Source organism: Dendropsophus ebraccatus, chromosome 3 (assembly GCF_027789765.1).
Source record: "Dendropsophus ebraccatus isolate aDenEbr1 chromosome 3, aDenEbr1.pat, whole genome shotgun sequence".
NCBI lineage: Eukaryota > Metazoa > Chordata > Amphibia > Anura > Hylidae > Dendropsophus > Dendropsophus ebraccatus.
Genome location: NC_091456.1, coordinates 151394486 through 151415747, shown reverse-complemented (window position 1 = coordinate 151415747; position 21262 = coordinate 151394486). Strand labels below are relative to the sequence as shown.

The 21262-nt window shown below is 46.5% G+C and overlaps 1 protein-coding gene across 4 annotated transcripts in view; it reads left to right on the top strand.

The window, feature by feature from the left end:
• The first annotated feature begins 275 nt into the window (after nucleotides 1-275).
• The window catches only part of MCTP1 (multiple C2 and transmembrane domain containing 1), a 528068-nt gene continuing 507081 nt past the window's right edge, over nucleotides 276-21262 (top strand). For all 4 annotated transcript variants that reach the window (XM_069962927.1, XM_069962926.1, XM_069962934.1 and 1 more), the window contains exon 1: nucleotides 276-1299. In XM_069962927.1, the coding sequence (XP_069819028.1) occupies nucleotides 685-1299 (615 nt within the window). In that variant the 5' untranslated portion in view covers nucleotides 276-684. The remainder of the gene's footprint in view (nucleotides 1300-21262) is intronic.

The window sequence follows — 21262 nt, the reverse complement described above, 5'->3', positions numbered from 1 at the left end:
AGCTTTCTACTAGTGAAGCTCTCTACTATCACAGTCCTCTACTATCGCATCTCTCTACTACCGCAGCTCTCTACTAGTGCAGCTCTCTACTACCGCAGCTCTCTACTAGTGCAGCTCTCTACTACCGCAGCTCTCTACTAGTGAAGCTCTCTTCTATCGCAGCTCCTGAGATTCCAGCAGAGGATCCGCACGAGCTGTGACATCACCGGCGGGGAGGATCCGGATTAACCCTTTCCTGCACGCTCCTCGCTGACAGATGGAGGCTGGGGAGAAGCGGCAGAGGGGACAGTCCTGAGCGGGTCCCGGCACACACCGGGGCTGACTACACGGCGGCTGCAGCCTATAACGCAGCGTGTGGACGAGCAGCAGGACCCTCCTCCTCCACGTGCTCCCCCGGATGGAGCGCTCCCCGCTGCCCCGGTAGATGCCCGATGCTGAGGAGGTGGAGTGCCCATCAGTCCCCGGGCAGGATGCGAGTGACACAGAGCAGGGTGAGAGTGCAGAGACCGGAGCCGTCCCCGTCTGCCCCCAGGACCCAGCTCCGGGCCGCCCCTCCCTCTCACGCCCCCTAGCTGCCGCTCTTCTCGGGCTGCTGTGAAGCCTCTAAGCTGCCTCCGCTCCTGTTGCTTCCCCTCCAAGCGCCGCAAACCCCCCGGTAAAGGGTCCGCGAGGCCGAGGAGGGTGATGGAGCAAGTGCCGGGCTCAGAGACTCACCCCCCCTCCTCCAGCACCTTCCAGGCCCGGCTCTTCAAGAACTTACAGCTCGGGAGATCCAGAAAAAGCGCAGCGAGCAGCACCGGCCAGAGCAGCGGCGCCAAAGCCGGAGTGGAGCGCCGCAGTGCGGGGACACCGTGCCCTTCCCCGCCGGCAGCTCGGAGGAGAGACCAGGAGAACTACATGGAGGAGGTGGTCCCGGGCATCATCCGCTGGAGCGGCCTGAAGAGGAGGAAGCAGGCGCTGGACCGGGTCTTCTCGTCCTCCCAGCCCAATCTCTGCTGCTCCGGTGTGGAGTCCTTACCCTCTAGCGCCCCCTGCAGTAGCCCCGGGAGCATCGCCAATACCCCGGAGCCTGGCTCCACGCTGCGCCGGCTGCGAGATCACCTCCTGCCGTACAGCAGGACACCGGGACCGGGCAAAGATGGGGACGTCCTGCAAGCACCGAGAGCGGGCGAGGCGGTCACCACCCCGGGCAGAGGGCACCAGCTGACCCACCAGAAGAGCTCGTCCCTGCCCGGCACCGCCTGCATAGAGAACCTGCTGCACGGCTCCAGCACCGCGGACAGCGACCGGCACCGGCCGGTAAGTCAGCCCGGAGGGAGGGAGGGAGGGAGGCAGCAGAGCTGAGCTTGTCATGTGTGCAGGGAGTGCAGGCAGGTGGCACGGTCAGCTCTGCTACATGTGTATTACTGCAGCATGCCGGCAGCCTGTGCTACAGAGACAGCAGGGCTGGGGAGTTAGGAAAGTTTATAGGCTGCTGCTGGAGAGGAGGATGGGACTGAGCTTCATCGCTTCTTCCCCTCAGGTGGCTGGGAGTGCGCATTGTCCTCTGTCTGCAGTCAGTGCAGGACATAGTGGTGGCAGAGTACAGGGGCTAGGGATGGCGGGTGTGTAACCTATATATGAAGGATGGCGGGTGTGTAATCCATACATGAAGGATGGCGGGTGTGTAACCTATATATGAAGGATGGCGGGTGTATAATCCATACATGAAGGATGGCGGGTGTATAATCCATACATGAAGGATGGCGGGTGTATAACGTATACATGAAGGATGGCGGGTGTATAATCCATACATGAAGGATGGCGGGTGTATAACCCATACATGAAGGATGGCGGGTGTATAATTCATACATGAAGGATGGCGGGTGTATAATCCATACATGCAGGATGGCGGGTGTGTAACCTGTACATGCAGGATGGCGGATGTGTAATCCATACATGCAGGATGGCGGGTGTATAATTTATATATGAAGTATAGAGGGTGTAAGGTCCATACATGAAGGATGGCGGGTGTGTAATCCATACATGAAGGATGGCGGGTGTGTAATCCATACATGAAGGATGGCGGGTGTGTAATCCATACATGAAGGATGGCGGGTGTGTAATCCATACATGAAGGATGGCGGGTGTATAATCCATACATGAAGGATGGCGGGTGTATAATCCATACATGAAGGATGGCGGGTGTATAATTTATATATGAAGTATAGAGGGTGTAAGGTCCATACATGAAGGATGGCGGGTGTGTAATCCATACATGAAGGATGGCGGGTGTATAATCCATACATGAAGGATGGCGGGTGTGTAATCCATACATGAAGGATGGCGGGTGTATAATCTATACATGCAGGATGGCGGGTGTATAATCTATACATGCAGGATGGCGGGTGTATAATCCATACATGCAGGATGGCGGGTGTATAATCCATACATGCAGGATGGCGGGTGTATAATCCATACATGCAGGATGGCGGGTGTATAATCTATACATGCAGGATGGCGGGTCTGTAACCTGTACATGCAGGATGGCGGGTGTGTAATCCATACATGCAGGATGGCGGGTGTATAATCCATACATGCAGGATGGCGGGTGTATAATCCATACATGCAGGATGGCGGGTGTATAATCCATACATGCAGGATGGCGGGTGTATAATCCATACATGCAGGATGGCGGGTGTATAATCTATACATGCAGGATGGCGGGTGTGTAACCTGTACATGCAGGATGGCGGGTGTGTAATCCATACATGAAGGATGGCGGGTGTATAATCCATACATGAAGGATGGCGGGTGTATAATCCATACATGAAGGATGGCGGGTGTATAATCCATACATGAAGGATGGCGGGTATGTAATCCATACATGAAGGATGGCGGGTGTATAACCTATACATGAAGGATGGCAGGTATGTAATCCATACATGAAGGATGGCGGGTGTAAAGTCCATATATGAAGGATGGCGGGTGTGTAATCCATATATGAAGGATGGCGGGTGTATAATCCATATATGAAGGATGGTGGGTGTAAGGTCCATACATGAAGGATGGCGGGTGTAAAGTCCATATATGAAGGATGGCGGGTGTGTAATCCATACATGAAGGATGGCGGGTGTAAAGTCCATATATGAAGGATGGCGGGTGTGTAATCCATATATGAAGGATGGCGGGTGTATAATCCATATATGAAGGATGGTGGGTGTAAGGTCCATACATGAAGGATGGCGGGTGTAAAGTCCATATATGAAGGATGGCGGGTGTGTAATCCATACATGAAGGATGGCGGGTGTAAAGTCCATATATGAAGGATGGTGGGTGTAAGGTCCATACATGAAGGATGGGCAGGAGAAACCCTACCAGGCAATGTATGATGTGTGCACCAGGAGATAACATTGCATACATTGGTAAGGCTGCGTTCACATTGTGTGCTGTGGTTACGTTTCATTTTGTTGTATACTGCGCTGACTACTTGCTGTATACTACGCTGACTATGCTATTGTATACAGCGGAAAAAATATCTTTCAGTTTAAATCAATGAGAAACGTATAAGGTATCTGGTATTATCCTGTTCCAGGGTATAAAACGTATCCATTACATATAATCGCAGTGCGAAGGTACAGAAGCTTTACCAGAAATCTCTTCCCAACTTGATTTACATGTGGGATTTGCAGGTGAATAGGCCTGGGATATTACATGATGGGTCAGGCCGGTTATACACGTGATGGATTATTTGTACTACAGGTTGTCTGCTTTTGTATACATAGTATCCAGCATTACTGTAATAGATACTTATAGGTCTAATATGGATGTTGCACAAAAAATTACAAGTTAATAACAATAAAAATAATAATAATAATAATAATAATAATAATAATAATAATAATAATATGCATAGTCTCCTAAATTAACTAACAGTGACCATAAAGGTTTTTACTTCCTAAAGCATTTATAACCAGGATAGGTGGTAAATATGTGATCCTGGGGGTCTGACTGCCAGGATCCCCCAACGATCATGAGAACAGAGGTTCCCGAGTGCCCCATGTAAATGGAGTCTCCATCAGTCCCATAACAGTGAATGTTATCCCATAGCCTCCCAGCTATTGCTTATTTATAACCTATTCAGTAGATAACTGATAAATGCCTTCAGTAGTTAACCCCTTAATGTGTATTACACAGCTCTTTGATCAGCGCTCATTTACTGAGCCTATTACACAGCTCGGTAATCATGTAGCCAGGGCTGGGCGCACAATCACTAGATCATTAGTGCCGCCATTGGCTCTAATCAGCCATCGGCCACACGTCCTCTATTACACAGGGTGATGTGCAGTTGTCGGCCGTTGATTTTTTAAACATGTCAGAATTGAGTGATGAGCTGATAAAGGAGTGTTTGCATATTTAACAAACCATTGCCTTATGCTGTAGGAGGAGACTTCAATCTCTGCAGCCTTTTACTTTCTCTCTTCTGAGAGGGAAAGAATATTGTATAGTTCCATCTGTCTAGGTGTTAAAGGGTTTCTTTGGGACTTTAACATTGAAATAGCTTTCTGCTTGTAATGTGACCAGAGCTTCTGCAGTAATGTGGCAGTATAGCGGAGAAGACTCCTCTTTAGCTTGCAAGAATTAAAAAGGCAAAAAGGAATACAATTTAAGCTGCCAGAAGGAGAAGGAGTTATCACTAAGGGGAACACATGGCACACCTCTGCCAGTTTTTTCAGTCGGGAAACACTGATCAGGAAGTCATTCAGGAAGCTTCAGGAAATCATTAGTTTTTCCTGATTGTAAAAACTGAAGAAAAAATAAATAAATAAAAAGACTGATTGATTGGCAGGACGGGGGGCCAATGGCTCCCTATCCTGTCAAACACGGCGCTGGATTTATTTGTATGTGCTCCTGTATGCTCCTGTAGGCTTCCATAGGCATGCTCATTTCATCTCATGTCAAAGTCTCCTAAAGCCTTAAAAAAGGGAGTATTAACACAATCTTCACAACCTCTCTGTGGCATGGATGGTGTCCATGCTATGGGACTGATGCAGGGAGCAGGGCCGCCATAAGGAATTTCGGGGCCCCATACAACCAAAGTGTCTGGGCCCCCCACATTAATAAAAAATAAAAAAAATTGTGTGTTCGACCCACGCCTTGCTGGGAGGTATAATTTGGTTCAGATCAATTCTAGAGAACTGGCTCATATAGCCCATTTTCCCCAGTGGCTTAAAATGTAACCTCTGTTATACAGTTATAAAATTGTAGAAACTAAATGTGAACAAGGTGCAATTCAAATAGACACTTACTTGTATAGCTGTCTCTTGTGCTCTGTATGCAGTGCATTATACTCACCCTTGCAACGTACAATTTATAGCGTGTCTACAAGCCCAGCGGGGCTCATTATGATGGAGACTAAAACTTATACAAGAGTGGGGTAGGGGTTCCCCTGTATTCAGAATGCTGTTGAGTACTAGGCAATGCCCCGTTTGGGGTTATTGAATTTCGAGGGTCTGGGGGGGCTGTTTGATTTGTATATGTTCACCAATATCCCCCCCCCCCCCCCGGTATGCTCACTAACATAGAATATGTTGATAAGGCTAATATAATGAGGCTGTTCCATGTTAGTGAGCATATACAAATCCCCCCCCCCCCAGGCAGACTAGTTTAGCTCACCCAAGCCAGTGATAGCGAATACATGGCGATGAGAACGCTTTCTAGGAGATCCTGTTTGTGCAGCAGAGGTGTCTTTATCCTTCTCTGCATAGACCCTCGAAATTCAATAATCCCAGACGGGGCATTGCCTAGCACTCAACAGCATTCTGAATACAGGGGAACCCCTACCCCACTCTTGTGTAAGTTTTAGTCTCCATCATAATGAGCCCCGCTGGGCTTGTAGACACGCTATAAATTGTACGTTGCAAGGGTGAGTATAATGCACTGCATACAGAGCACAAGAGGCAGCTATACAAGTAAGTGTCTGTTTGAATTGCACCTTGTTCACATTTAGGTTCTACAATTTTATAACTGTATAACAGAGGTTACATTTTAAGCCACTGGGGAAAATGGGCTATATGAGCCAGTTCTCTAGAATTGATCTCACACACAGACACCAGCACACATACATACAGACACCAGCACACATGTATACAGACATACAGACACCAGCACACATGTATACAGACACCAGCACACATGTATACACACATACAGACACCAGCACACATGTATACAGACACCAGCACACCAGGGCACAATGAAGTTTGAACTTCTGCAACCTGGAGAAATCACCTGATATCACCTGCAGTCCTATGTAACACCACATAACACAGTGGTATCTCTGAGTACAGATAATGTAGTAGATGTCACCTGCAGTCCTATGTAACAGCACAGATAACACAGTGATATCCCTCTGAGTACAGATAATGTAGATGTCACCTACAGTCCTATGTAACACCACAGATAACACAGTGATATCTCTGAGTACAGATAATGTAGTAGCTGTCACCTGCAGTCCTATGTAACACAACAGATAACACAGTGATATCTCTGAGTACAGATAATGTAGTAGCTGTCACCTCGGGGTGCCCCTACTAAATGATGTTCTACAAAATAAGAAAAGTGTCATACAGGGACTCACAGGTGACGTCTTCTTTGATCTGAGGCGTCACTTTCCCTTTTCCTCTCCATCCGGCCCAGACCTCCATGATGATTCCTTCCAGATACGTTTCATCCCCTTAGAACCTGCGAGACAAACAATTTAGGCTCCGCACATTTCTAGCAACTTCCTTTCCTTTCTCCCCCCTGTAGGCTCCCATAGTAACTGCGCTGTGTGGGATGCCCCCTGTATGTAGGATCCCCTGCTGTGCCCCCTGTATGTAGGATTCCCAGCTGTGCCCCCATGAGCTAATAATGCCCCAAGAGGTGGCCCCCATGAACTAATAATGCCCCCAGAGGTACCCCCATGCACTAATAATGCCCCCAGAGATGCCCCCCATGAGTTAATAATGCCCCCAGAGGTGCCCCCATGAACTAATAATGCCCCCAGAGGTGCCCCCATATACTAATAATGCCCCCAGAGGTGCCCCCATGAGCTAATAATGCCCCCAGAGGTGCCCCCATATACTAATAATGCCCCTAGAAGTGCCCCCATATACTAATAATGCCCCCAGAGGTGCCCCCATATACTAATAATGCCCCCAGAGGTGCCCCCATAAACTAATAATGCCCCCAGAGGTGCCCCCATGAACTAATAATGCCCCCAGAGGTGCCCCCATATACTAATAATGCCCCCAGAGGTGCCCCCATGAACTAATAATGCCCCCAGAGGTGCGCCCATACACTAATAATGCCCCCAGAGGTGCCCCCATACACTAAAAATGCCCCCAGAGGTGCCCCCATATACTAATAATGCCCCCAGAGGTGCCCCCATATACTAATAATGCCCCCAGAGGTGCGCCCATACACTAATAATGCCCCCAGAGGTGCCCCCATATACTAATAATACCCCCAGAGGTGCCCCCATGAGCTAATAATGCCCCCAGAGGTGCCCCCATATACTAATAATGCCCCCAGAGGTGCCCCCATACACTAATAATGCCCCCAGAGGTGCCCCCATACACTAATAATGCCCCCAGAGGTGCCCCCATATACTAATAATGCCCCCAGAGGTGCGCCCATACACTAATAATGCCCCCAGAGGTGCCCCCATATACTAATAATGCCCCCAGAGGTGCCCCCATGAGATAATAATGCCCCCAGAGGTGCCCCCATGAGATAATAATGCCCCCAGAGGTGCCCCCATGAGCTAATAATGCCCCCAGAGGTGCCCCCATATACTAATAATGCCCCCAGAGGTGCCCCCATATACTAATAATGCCCCCAGAGGTGCCCCCATACACTAATAATGCCCCCAGAGGTGCCCCCATACACTAATAATGCCCCCAGAGGTGCCCCCATACACTAATAATGCCCCCAGAGGTGCCCCCCATATACTAATAATGCCCCCAGAGGTGCCCCCATATACTAATAATGCCCCCAGAGGTGCCCCTAAAAAAACAAACATCCTACTCACCTAATCCGCGCTGTGCAGGCAGCAGCTCCTCCTCCTCTTCGGGCTCCATCTTGCGAGCTGCAGGGACGGGACTTCCGGCAGACGGGATGACGTCACATCATCACGCCTGCCGGAGGGGCACATGATCACGGCCCGGCCTCCCATAGGCTGCTGGTATGAAGTGCCGGCAGCCTATGGGAGAGAATACAGGAGGAGGACGCTGACAGGTCCTTCTCCTGTATTCTGATCGCTTTAATGTTCCGCCCGCTGTGCGGGCGGAACATTAAAGCGATCAGTGCATCCCGAGAAGCTGCGTGGCCGCAGCTTCTCGGTATGCTCAAAAACAGGTGGCAAGGGGGGCCATGCGGACCCCCCTAGCGTAGCGGTCGGGGGGCGGCGGCCGGCGGGCCCGCCGCCCCCCCCCCCCCCCCCCCCCCCCCGAGTCTCTTAGGGTCCGGGCCCCATACGGCAGTACCACTTGTACTGCCCTATCGGCGGCCCTGGCAGGGAGCTCCGAGATCCACTCTGCAGGACACTGTCTGGACAGTTTGTGGACAGGACAGGTTGTGGAGACGATGTGACTGCCCCTTTACACTTGGCTGTACGTTCATGTGTTGTGGACGAAGAGGTAAGATTCTGCCTGAGAGCTCTGGCAGCAGCTTTTTTCCCTGAACACAAAAGGGTGGAAAAGTTGAAATTCAGCTTGCCTGATCCTTTTCTACCCTGACATCATCTGTGTGGGGAGAGTTAGGAGGCCTGTATACCTTACTTTACCCTTTAACATTTCCCTGCTTCTAACACATCAGTTGACAGGTGCCATTGTAGTGAGATCACCAATGATATATATATATATATATATATATATACTCACCTATATAGTAATCTCAGTATATACACTGAACCTTCAGTGCTACATAGTATAGGCAGTGTGCTTAGATAGCAGAGGCCATTACACTTCCCTCACCCTTAGGTCAGCAGGGGAGGGGGTTGGGAGCACAGATAGTAAGCATCTGATAACCAGCTGCAGACCAAGAGGAGGGGGAGGAGGGTATAGCACAGACTGGAGTATTACAACCAGCATTTCTTTAATTATTTTATTTAATTCTTTACGAATTCAACAGAAATACATATGAAGAATGTATGTACGGACGTATTGACAGATGCCTGTGTTTTTGAGTAATTATCAATTAAGCATTTTCAGGATTGTTTATTATTATTATTATTATTATTAATAATAATAATAATAATAATAATAATAATAATCACAAAAAAAATCAAAAACACTTTTTTAACAAACCTTTTTAATAGCACCTTAAAGGGGTTATCCAGCACTACAAAAACATGGCCACTTTCTTCCAGAGACAGCCCCGCTCTTGTCTCCAGCTTGGGCGGGGTTTTTATGCTCAGTTCCATTGAAGTGAATGGAGCTTAATTGCATACCGCACCTGAACTGGAGACAATAGTCGTGTGGTCTCTGAAAGAAAGTGGCCATGTTTTTGTAGCACTGGATAGCCCCTTTAACAACAATAGTGCTGTGGCAACCCCATAGAAAATCTCTACTGCTCCGGACAGTTCCTGTCATGGATAGAGGTGACAGCAGAGAGCACAGTGTCTGACTGGAAATAATACACCACTTCCTGCAGGACATACAGCAGCTCATAAGTACTGGAAGACTTGAGTTTTTTATTTTTTAAATAAAATTAATCTACAAATCTGTATAAGTTTCTTACACTAGTTGATTTAAAACTTTTTTCTCTACAAAGTGCCTCTTTAAATTATATATCAAATAAATAAATACATAAATATTTTTTTTTACAATAATAGCATCTTCAGGAAGCCAGCCATTTCTACCTGAGACATGCTCTGCTAACCCTCCGTCAGCTATGGTCCCGTAACAGGCCAGCAACCAATCTGCAGCTCTGCTGTATCTGTAACATGGCAGACAATGCATGGCATTACAGATGGTAACCATAGGCTTGTGTGTGGTCATTGGATCTTCTCCTCTGCTGTTACCTCTGAGACTGTTGAGAACTTGGCAGTAAATGTTGTGTTGTAACTGATGAAAGATGATTCTTGTGTGCTGCATGCCGCTGCAAGCCTCGGCTCTTCTGGGCCCTGTGTCCCTAAGGCATTTAGCTCCGAGCTTTCAGTGTCTCTAAGGTACAGTACACTGTGGCATCAACATCAGTAAAGATCCTATGAGCATGGCCCATTTGCCATCAGATGTCCACTCTTATACTCCCCACATCTAATATGCTGACCGTCAACTGGGCAGTCACAAATGCTCAGTTATGACCCTGAGCATCTGTTGAGAACCGAGAATCGGTGGCCGCCAGGTTCACACTCTGTGCTCTTACTAATCAAGTGCTGAGCTGTAAGCCAAAAAAAATGTGCCTGAACCAGTGGAGTGGTGGGGATATACAGTATATTTCCCAACATCAGGAGTGTCTTAAAGACGTCATAGGTCCTCTTTAAAAGAGAAGAAAAAAAATCAGAGGCAAGAAAGTATACTTACCCATCACTGTGCCCTCACTGCTGTACCTTCCTGATATCTGCCAGCCGCTGGCCTTCACTAGCTCCTGCTGCTGCAATGTCACTTACCCCATTGATGAATTTCACGCTCAGCCAATCAATGACATGGCTGCAGTCACTAACTGGCCGAGCGGGCAATCCATCAATGGATCCAAGACATTGCAGCAGAAGGAGACGGGGCTGTGACGTATGCGAAAGCTGGCCAAAATTGAGGGCACAGGGGCGGGTAAGTATACAGTACATTCCTTATGTTATGTTCCCACATCCCCCTGCCTGCCTCGGATTTTTTAGGTTCATGGGACTTTTTGTTTAATTTTGGTAATCAATAAAGGTATCATTACCTGGTATTTTCTGAAATGTCTCTGTATTGCTTCATACATAGGTTAAGGGGGCAGGAGGCAAAGCAAAGAAAAAAAAATCAGGCTTTTTTCGCCATTTCTATCCTTTGTAGGGAAGAAGGATAGCACTTCTATGGCTGTTAAAGTAATTGTACCATCAGACCCGGGCTGAAGCACTGGAAGCGGGCTCACCCACCCACAGTGGGAGGAAACCTCCTCCCCTCTATGACACGGCTCCATTAGAATCAATGGAGCCGTATCATAGAGGGGCTGTGGTTTCCTTCCACTGGGGGTGGGTCAGCCCACTTCCAGTGCTTCAGCTAGGGCCTGATGGTACATTCCCTTTAAAGGAGAAATCTGGAGATTTTTATTTAATCTGGCAGGGGCAGGGGGTAAAATGAAGGGGAACTACTACTTACCTCTCCCCATGCCGACGAATCGTTATCCCAGAAGGTCCGGGATCCCCGCCAGAGGCCATTTTCCACCGAGTTGTGATGATGTCATGACTTGGGAGAAAATGCCTAACCCGGCTGATGGACTGGCTGTTCAGCCAATCAGTGGCTGGAGTGGCATCCCGCAGGCTGAGCAGGCAGTTGAGTGGTAATGTCGGCAGCAGATGAGATCCCGGAGCCGGCAGGGCGCTGGGGAAAGGTCAGAAGGCGGATTGCTGGCACGGGGAGAGTTAAGTTAGTGCCATTTGTTGTTCCCACCCCACCCCCCGTGCCCTGCTATTTCAACAACCCCCTGAGGCCGGCTTTTCCCTTAACCGCTAAAGAACATGGAGAACCCTAAGGAGAGATGGCTGGAGCTAGAATCATGTGCACTGGGCCAATAGTCTTACAGTACATGCTTCTGTGGCCCCCTGTATCAATATAGTTATACTTCTTGATGTGATGTATGGTTCCGGAGATGCCAAACACATCCACTGGTTCTCCAGGAGTGTTCATCTCTATATATATTCTGAAAATTACAGACGGATATCAGCAGTTTTCTGATAGAAAAGCCATATGAGCTACAGTTTCAATTTGTGATATGTAGAAAAACATTAAAGATCTGATTCCTGGAGCCGCTGAATTACAAGTGACAGGGCTGCTGGGCGGCTGCCAGAAAGACAGAAGGAGATTAATTATTAGAGTCACAGATACTTGCTGTTTGTTCTTACATTTCGGTCAGGCTTTTGAACACCACCCGCGTAACTAACAAAATCCGATTCTTCTTATAACCAAAGAACCTATACTTTATCCTGTTATTCTTACATCTGCCCATGCCATTCCGGTGCAGTTTGTAATAGACCCAATTGCTTTCAGTTGCAGGACGCATTACATAGACCTATAGATTGTGGACTATTGACTTACTTTCCACCATTACAGAATGAATGCTTGGCATTACACATGACGATCTTCGCTTATGTGGGATTATTTGGTCATTCATATCCATTAAAAGTAGTCAGGGCCAATGGGTAGCTAGGGTCCCCGAAAGCTGAATACTGTAGGTAAGCTCACCGGACAAAAAATTAGTCATCCTCGTAAAATTATTCTTGTAATGTAATGTTTACAAGCGTATGACTAGTGGCTGGTCTAGCTGTCCCCGTACTATTATACCGTTGGTGGCCAACCAACTGTGGAGACCCTTGCCTACTTGTGTATTGGACCATCACCTCCTGACGTCAACTGATTTGGACTGTAAGGGGACTTCTGCTCACCTCGGTACCTGTGAGGATTTTGGTTCTCGTTTCCTTTTCTTTCTTCTGTTACCGAGAATGTGTTAGTCCCTGTGTATCCAGTCTGTATTGTTTGTCATTTCATAGTATAACCTGTCCAAAAATACTAAATAACCCTTATACAATACAATTACACACTACAAGGCTATGATTTAAAAATATTTAACAAATTTTATTGGCATGATTTAAAAATCTCCATTTAATAATACAATGCAAAAGGATCCAGTATTAAAGACAGCCACCAGCCACAGTGTCTATATCCTCTATTAACTCAAAAATGGTCACGGTAAGCATATAAATCAGATTGACTAAATTATGTAGTGTATCTACATGGCCTCCTAGGTCTGGTAAACACCAGTATGCACAACCTATTTTGCTACAAGCCCATATTATACTATATGCTTACCCACCCCTGTAACCCCGCTGCGTGCTTTACGTGCATTAGCATTGGCGCTGGCGTGGGACTGCCAATGCCGCGTTTTTCTTTTAACCACTGCCTGTTTCCTGTGCACATCGCTAGTCTATTCCCGAGTACCGGCCCCGCATTAAGCTCTTGGAGTATTCTCAAGAGGCCATGTCCCCTTTCTATTTGACAAATGCTTATAGTGTTAGACTGTGTAGGTTGTTAATTGATACATTTGCAGGAGGAATAGCAGAGGAACATTATAAGGCTATGTTCACACTACATAAAACTACGGCCGTAGTTCTCGCCGCCGAATTACGGCCGTAGTTTTGAGGGGTGGAATATAGCCTTATTTTCAATGGGATCTCGGCCGGAGCGTACACACATCATGTACGCTCCAGCCGGGATCCCATGCGGCGCTGAAAAAAACTGACATGTCAGTTTTCTGCGAACGGAATTCAGTGAATTCCGGACGCAGGAATTCCTGTCAGTTCCCACAGTGAAGCAAGCGGCTCTGATGCGGGCGCACGCTGATGCGTCTGCATCAGAGCTCTGCGGCCGAAAGATCATCTGTCCGGTACCTAAGTACCGTCCGAGATGATCCGGCCAGAGACCGGCCGTTCCGTGACCCGTCCGGGGTCACGGAACGGCCGGTCTCTTACGTAGTGTGAACATAGCCCTATACTGTATAGATATCCTGCATTCCATGGACACCACTTGTCTCTCCTAATACAGACATGCACTATGACAGTATTTGGCTCTTCCCGGCATCCTTGCTGGCATTGGGTACCAGGGTAAAATGGTTAAAGTTTATCACTTAAGGGATAACACTAAGCCCTGCTTAGTAATGAAGAGCCACCCATCAGATGACTCCCATGTTAGTACAAGTAATATTATTATTATTATTATTATTATTAAAAACAGAAGAATAAAATTATTTTTCTCTTCCACACCCCTTTTTGACCATTTTATAGGGTAAAAAAAAAAATAGTCCTGGGAAACCTTTGTACTCCTCAGGATACAGGAACCCATTAAAGAATATAAAACGTAGTGTGCTTTATGATGGATGTAGTGCATCATTTGCAGCATTGTCCCTGGCCGCATCTTTGTCAGGAAATCTGACGGGTTTTCTTCAAGATGTCAATACGGTCACTTCCTAGTTTTACAAATGCTCAATAAGAATAGCCATGCTTACGTGTAATGAGGACTGTGTGGGTGGTTGGGACTGGTGGAACGCGTCAATCTTGATATTGTATTTGCTTCAAATGTGACAAATGATCTTCCATATGTAATAGAGTCTTAGGGGAAGGAGCTGTCCTGGTAGTCAGGATACCTTTCCCTGCGATGTGGGACTGTGTAATCTCCAGACTATGAGGATATTTAGGACAAGGCATTCACTGGATACCATAAGTAAGGGAGATGTGGGCTATATACACTGTACTGCATGTTGTATTATACTATAAATAGTTCTGTAGAGAGAAGGAAATGATCATTTGCCACCCTCTGCCACGCTGCACTGTTGGTGTGATCTCAATGCTGAGTGAGTCTAACACTGCACAATATTATAGGGAGCTTTCTGTGCAGACAAGAATATTACAGATGTTTATACTGAGCTCTTTGTATATCATCAGAACATGGACAGTTATCTGAGAACCCAGATAGGTGACCCAGTGCCATCTTAGTTTGAGCAACATTCTAGACATGAATATTAACTTGAGGCTTTACTACTTAAAAAATAAAACACAAAAGGGCAGACTTACTATTAGAGATACAGACCAAGAGAAAAAGGAGCAGCTGCACCTCATACCTATGGCTGACACTAATGCCTCTCGGCTATATTTAACAACCAATGCCAGAATGTTGGTATAAAATTTGATCAAACCATATTGCCTCATGTACCACGTGCAGGTCCCCTGGCCCACATGAGTCCCTACACTAAAACCACATTGGGCTGGTCAGCGACGGCCAACCCCGCAAAGCAAGCGACAACAGGGGAGAGGGGGCCACAGAATGGCCCTGCAACCCCACTGTCACAGGACCAAACCCACTGGGCCTTTTTACACCCCGCAGGCGCCCCCAGCGGAGAAGGTGGCCGCCAAGCAGCACAAGTGTGAACTATTAGAAATGAGCTGGGATGGTCTCACATGACTTGCATCACCTTTATGATGTGTTTTAAAACTTATTTTTTTTTAGCTTTGCTGGACAAAGAGGTGGGTCTTAACAGAAAAGGGATGTGGCCTATCTATTCTAAAAATATATAAGTTATAGACAGTTAACTGATTTCAATGGTTTCAGCTCCATGCATGTAGCCCTGGCATGTGGCAATGTGGTCTTTGACAGTTTTTGCAAATTCCCCCCAAAGTGTATTGAGAAAAACATTCATCTTTGCCATTTAATAGAAAGCTGAATAAACATATGAAGAAACCCTTTAAAGAGGTTATCCAGCGCTACAAAAACATGGACACTTTTGCACCACTCTTGTCTCCAGTTTGGGTGGGGTTTTGAAACTCAGTACCATTGAAGTAAATGGAGCTTAAAGGAAAAGTCTATTTAAAGTATTTTATTGCCCCCCAAAAGTCATACAAATCCCCAATATACACTTAGTATGGGAAATGCTTATAAAATGCTTTTTTCCCTGCACTTACTACTGCATCAAGTCTTCACTTCCTGGACAAGATGGTCATGTCACTTCCTGGATAAAATGGTGATGTCACGAGCCGACTCCCAGAGCTGTGCGGGCTGTGGCTGCTGGAGAGGATGATGGCAGAGGGATGCTCAGTGTCCTTCAGTGCCCTGTGTCCCTCAGTGTCCCCCTGCCATCATCCTCTCCAGCAGCCACAGTCCGCACAGCTCTGTGAGTTGGGTCGTGACATCACCATTTTATCCAGGAAGTGAAGCCTTTTCATAATAAGTGTATATTAGTGATTTGTATAACTTTTGGGGGGGCAATACAATACTTAAATAAAAAATTGTCGCCAGTCTTCTCCTTTAATTGCAAACCACACCTGAACTAGAGACAAAAGTGTCCATTTTTTGAATAACCCCTTTAATACTGTTCTCTTTTGTTCAGCACTGTATTTTATAACTTTATAATATTTTCCACATCATTGCACCACTAGTTACTGACTGGCACAATGAACGCATTATGTCTACATTGGCTCAGCTAATAATGGTGTGCCAAATAAACACAATAAAAAGCAGGCCCTTATTAGTGAGTATATATGTGTTTATTTCACAGTTAATGGTTAAATTTATTTTATTTTGTATTATTATTCGTTATGGCTTGACATCCTCAGTCTTTTATGGCCCTGGATTTTTATTGGGCCATAGTCAGGGTCAGGGGGGTCTGACCAGTCGAGCATTTAAACAGAAGAGTGAGATGCATTAGAATTTAAGAAAATGAAAATAGAAATACCGTCTCTTGGGAGTAATGAAATGCTTTCTGGAGATTAGTCAGTGAAGGCTCATGGCGCTCAGTGACAGTGCTGCACCAATAAATAAGAGATGGAACCACTGAGCACATATTAATCACAGGGGGACTCCGGCCTAGGCATCGTGTACTATGGAAAACAAGAGGCTGCACTATATATACTGGAGTATTCTGCTCACTACTCACCAGGAACTAGTACTGTGTGCACTACTACTGGAGATTGTGTATAAACACTCTTCTATACTAACACCTGTGGACTGTACATGTTATGGTGCGTTTACACAGGCAGATTTATCTGACCAATTTTGGAAGCCAAAGTCAGGAATGGACTTGAAAAGACAGGGAATCTCAGTTTTTCCTTTATGACCTGCACCCTGTTTATAGTCTGTTCCTGGCTTTGGCTTCAAAAATCTGTCAGATAAATCTCTCTGTGTAAACGCACCTGCTTAACCCTTCCCATAGAGAACAGAGGAACACTCGGCTGGGCTGAAAGTTCCTGTGTATGGGGAGGATGAGTGGGAGAGATAACTGATGGTCGCTGCAGGAACACTACTGTATACATATTCATACCTCTCTGCTGGTATTCTGATGTATGCCACAGACATGAAGGTGTGAATATTGCCTACATTCAGTCTATTTAAGTTATCTGACCCATTACTAGTAAGCACTGGTATACATTGGAATATGGAGGAGACCGCCCTTACTGTGTTCTAGGTTATATTTTTCTTTCAAATTAACTGGTGTAAGAAACTGCCAGAAATTGGGAATTTACTTCTATTTTAAAATCTCCAGTTTCCAGTACTTATCAGCCGCTAAATGTCCTGCAGGAAGTGCCAGTCCGACGTAATGCTCTCTGCTGCCACCTATGTCAGGAACTGTCTAGAGCAGTAGCAAATCTCCATAGAAAATGTTTATCACTTTCTGGCACTTGATTTCAAAGATTTTAACATATTGAATCTGATCAGATTTTGCCATGAGCAAAATAAATATATATGATATTGGCATAATGTGACATTTACAGGTCGACAATGTACAGTAGTGCAAGTCAAGTATTTTGCCATCATAAGATTTTCACCAGAAAAAGACATTGATTTTTTCCTGATATATATAGTATTGAATTTCCTTGAGATCTCTGGAGAATAAGCTAAGGGTCTGGAAGGCAATGATAGAGTATGGGATGCACTGCAGATGATCAACTTTCTCATATAGATAGTGCAGATAGGATGCAATATAGATTCCGTATGACTATCAGCCATGGCGGTGAAATCGCTCAGTGGTGATATTGGTTAGGTCACATATTTCTACATATGTGAGTAATATGTATGGGCTGGTGACGGATAGTTATGCAGTAGGATGAAAGAACAAAAGGGAAATCTGCATGTGGGACATTTATGCATATTTATATACCTGCCCATCATTTATAGATTGCCTACACATGATAATATAGCATTACTTAACCCTTAGTTAAGACATGTTGTGTTTTTCATCCTATATATTGCAATGCAATCCTACTGTCATTCCAAGCTTTTATCTTTATAGGAAATATGCTAGGGTTGCGCAGTTGATGTTATATAGTCAATTTACTAAGGAATTGTGAAAGCTAAAAAGGCAAAGGAGTATAATGAAAGGACTGTAGATTGATCTGGGACTGTTAAATAAATCACGGGTCTGGAGAGGTTGAAAGGCTAAATATAGTCCATCCTTGCCTGTCAATAGACTCCGTCCCATCATCTTTGGCTCCTTTGTCACGGTATTGCTTTGTTAATGGGCTTTCGTTTAATCGTGTCTTCAGCTACGTTATTTCGCCATAGTGTGGTCCTAGAGGTGCTCCCTCCACGTACATTACTCATTCACGGCTGCTGGCACTGACACAGTATTAAGATTTAATTCTATTTCTTTATGCACTGTGTGTTTCCTAGTAGCTGTGTGTGGAATGGCTTTAACACTTCCAGTTCCCTCGATAGTTAATAAAGGTTAGGAATTCTTCCTATGACGTGGCATTGAATAGGAAGAAACTCAGATTGGTGACTAAGTTTTGAGCCCACTCCTATTCTATTGTGCGGTGATGCATCATATCCCTATATTTATATATATATATATATATATATATATATATATATATATATATATATATATATAGCATATTTGAGCATTTTACCATTTTCTTATGCTAACCTATAATTAAGATGAAACACGCATTTGTGTTTTACTGTATGGCAGGGGTACTCAACAACTTTTAGTGAAGGTCCACTTACCGGGGTCTATTGTCAGGTGAAGGTCCGAGCTGAACATCAGTAGGAAACGTGTTTTGTTACTTTGTCACAAACGTTCAACTATTTATATACAGAATTGCTGCTTATTAGCGGGAAAACTGGCATTTTTTTCTCTCTCACCAGGCCTTTGATATTAGGTACAAAGGGGGTGACTGCCCTGGTAGTATATAGCCCCCCTGTTGCTCCCCCAGTAGTGTATAGCCCCCCCGTGCGCTCTCCCTCAGTAGTATATAGCCCCCTGTTGCTCCCCCAGTAGTATATAGCCCCCCTGTGCGCTCTCCCCCTGTAGTATATAGCCCCCTGTCAGCTACCCCCAGTAGTATATGGCCTCCCCGTGCACTCTCCCCCTGTATAATATAGCCCCCTGTGAGCTCCCCCCAGTAGTATATAGCCCCCCTGTGCGCTCTCCCCCTGTAGTATATAGCCCCCTGTGCGCTGTCCCCCAGTAGTATATAGCCCCCTGTGAGCTCCCCCCAGTAGTATATAGCCCCCCTGTGCTCTCCCCCTGTAGTATATAGCCCCCTGTGAGCTCCCCCCAGTAGTATATAGCCCCCGTGAGCTCCCCCCAAGTAGTATATAGCCCCCCTGTGAGCTCCCCCCTGTAGTATATAACCCCCTGTGAACTCCCCCTGTAGTATATAGCCCCCCCTGTGCGCTGTCCCCCTGTAGTATATAGCCCCCTGTGAGCTCCCCCCAGTAGTATATAGCCCCCTCAGTAGTATATAGCCCCCTGTGAGGTCCCCCCTGTAGTATATAGCCCCCTGTGCGCTCCCCCCAGTAGTATATAGCCCCCTCAGTAGTATATAGCCCCCTGTGAGATCCCCCCTGTAGTATATAGCCCCCTGTGCGCTCCCCCCAGTAGTATATAGCCCCCTCAGTAGTATATAGCCCCCTGTGAGATCCCCCCTGTAGTATATAGCCCCCTGTGCGCTCCCCCCAGTAGTATATAGCCCCCTCAGTAGTATATAGCCCCCTGTGAGGTCCCCCCTGTAGTATATAGTCCACCTGTGCGCTCTCCCCTTGTAGATGCCCCCCAGACAGAAAAAAAAAAATAACAAAAACAACTCACCTAGCACCTCGTTCCCCACTGCGGCTGTCTTCTTCTCTTCCCGTCGGTCCGGCCCCCGGCTGATACGCGCTCTGTAGGGATGTCCCGGGGATTCCCCAGCAGAGCGCGCATCAGTGACCTCAGCGTACGCCGCCGGCCTGCACTTCCGGGAAGGACAGGCCGGCTACATACACTGAGGTCTGTGGTGCGCGCTCTGCTGGGGAATCCCCGGGACATCCCCAGAGAGCGCGTATCAGCCGGGGGCCGGACCGACACTGCCCCCAGCCCCACAGGCGTACTGACATCTAAGGACAGTACGCCTATGGGGCGGGAGGCAGTGCGGTGGGGAGCGGGACCTCCTAACCGCCCCGGATCCGGTCCGTCCCGGGCGGTTAGGAGGTCTGACCAGGGGTCCGGACAGCTGGCCTCCGCGGTCCGGGTTCGGACCGCGGTCCGCCAGTTGAGGACCCCTGCTGTATGGTATTCTTTCTATGAGGATCTCTGCTTAGCAAATTGGGAAGTTTGAAGCCAATATTATATATTATATCATCCTTTCATTGTACGGTATTATTTATTGTTACTGTTATACTTCAGAATTATTGCAGATATTATAATAATAAATGAATTTTTTTTAGATTTTTGTGTTGAAATCTGTAGTATTTTTGGAATGCCACTGGGTTACCATGGCAGCCGGTGGCCTAACAATGGTCCTCTAGTCTTCCTTTTACAACAGCCTTTACCATAAGCCAGAGGCAGGATCCAATAGGCTGGCTGTAAGTCTATTACTCATACTTAACTCATAGAACATTTATGTTTCAGTGTATTATATAAGCAATGCTTTAATTGCTCCTCTAAGTCCCCTTGTGGGATTTATAAATAATAAAACTAAAATGTGGTAAAGTTTAAAAACACACACACACACACACACACACAAATCTCCATATTTCATACACATATTAAAGCGGCACTATCAGCAGGTTCTTCCCAGAGAACCTGCTGATATGCTGCAGTATCTGAGGACCTCAGTAGTATATTGCAGTTAGTTGCACCCCTCTTCTCCCCAGCATTGTTTGTAAAATTGCTAAATGCTCTTATGCAAATTACTTGCTTAAGAGCATTTAGGGCGTTGCTTGGGGCCGGTGAGCATCGCCGCACCCTGCCCAGCCTGCCCCCTCTCGGACGGGAGGGGACGGGTGGGGGCGGGACGGGCTCTAATTTGCATAAGAGTATTTAGCGACTTTACAAACAATGCGGGGAAGGAGAGAGGTAAAACTAATGGCGATATACTACTGAGGTTATCTGCTACTGCGGCATATCAGCAGGTTCTCTGGGAAGAACCTGCTGATAGTGCCGCTTTAAGTATGGTCCCGCCTTAAACGAAAAAGAAAGAAAAAAACTATTGCTGCATTACTATTTACCCTGTCTCCAGAAAGGTTTATGCTGTCCTATCTCAGGGTAGCATAAACTAGTGACAGAGAAGCTGAAC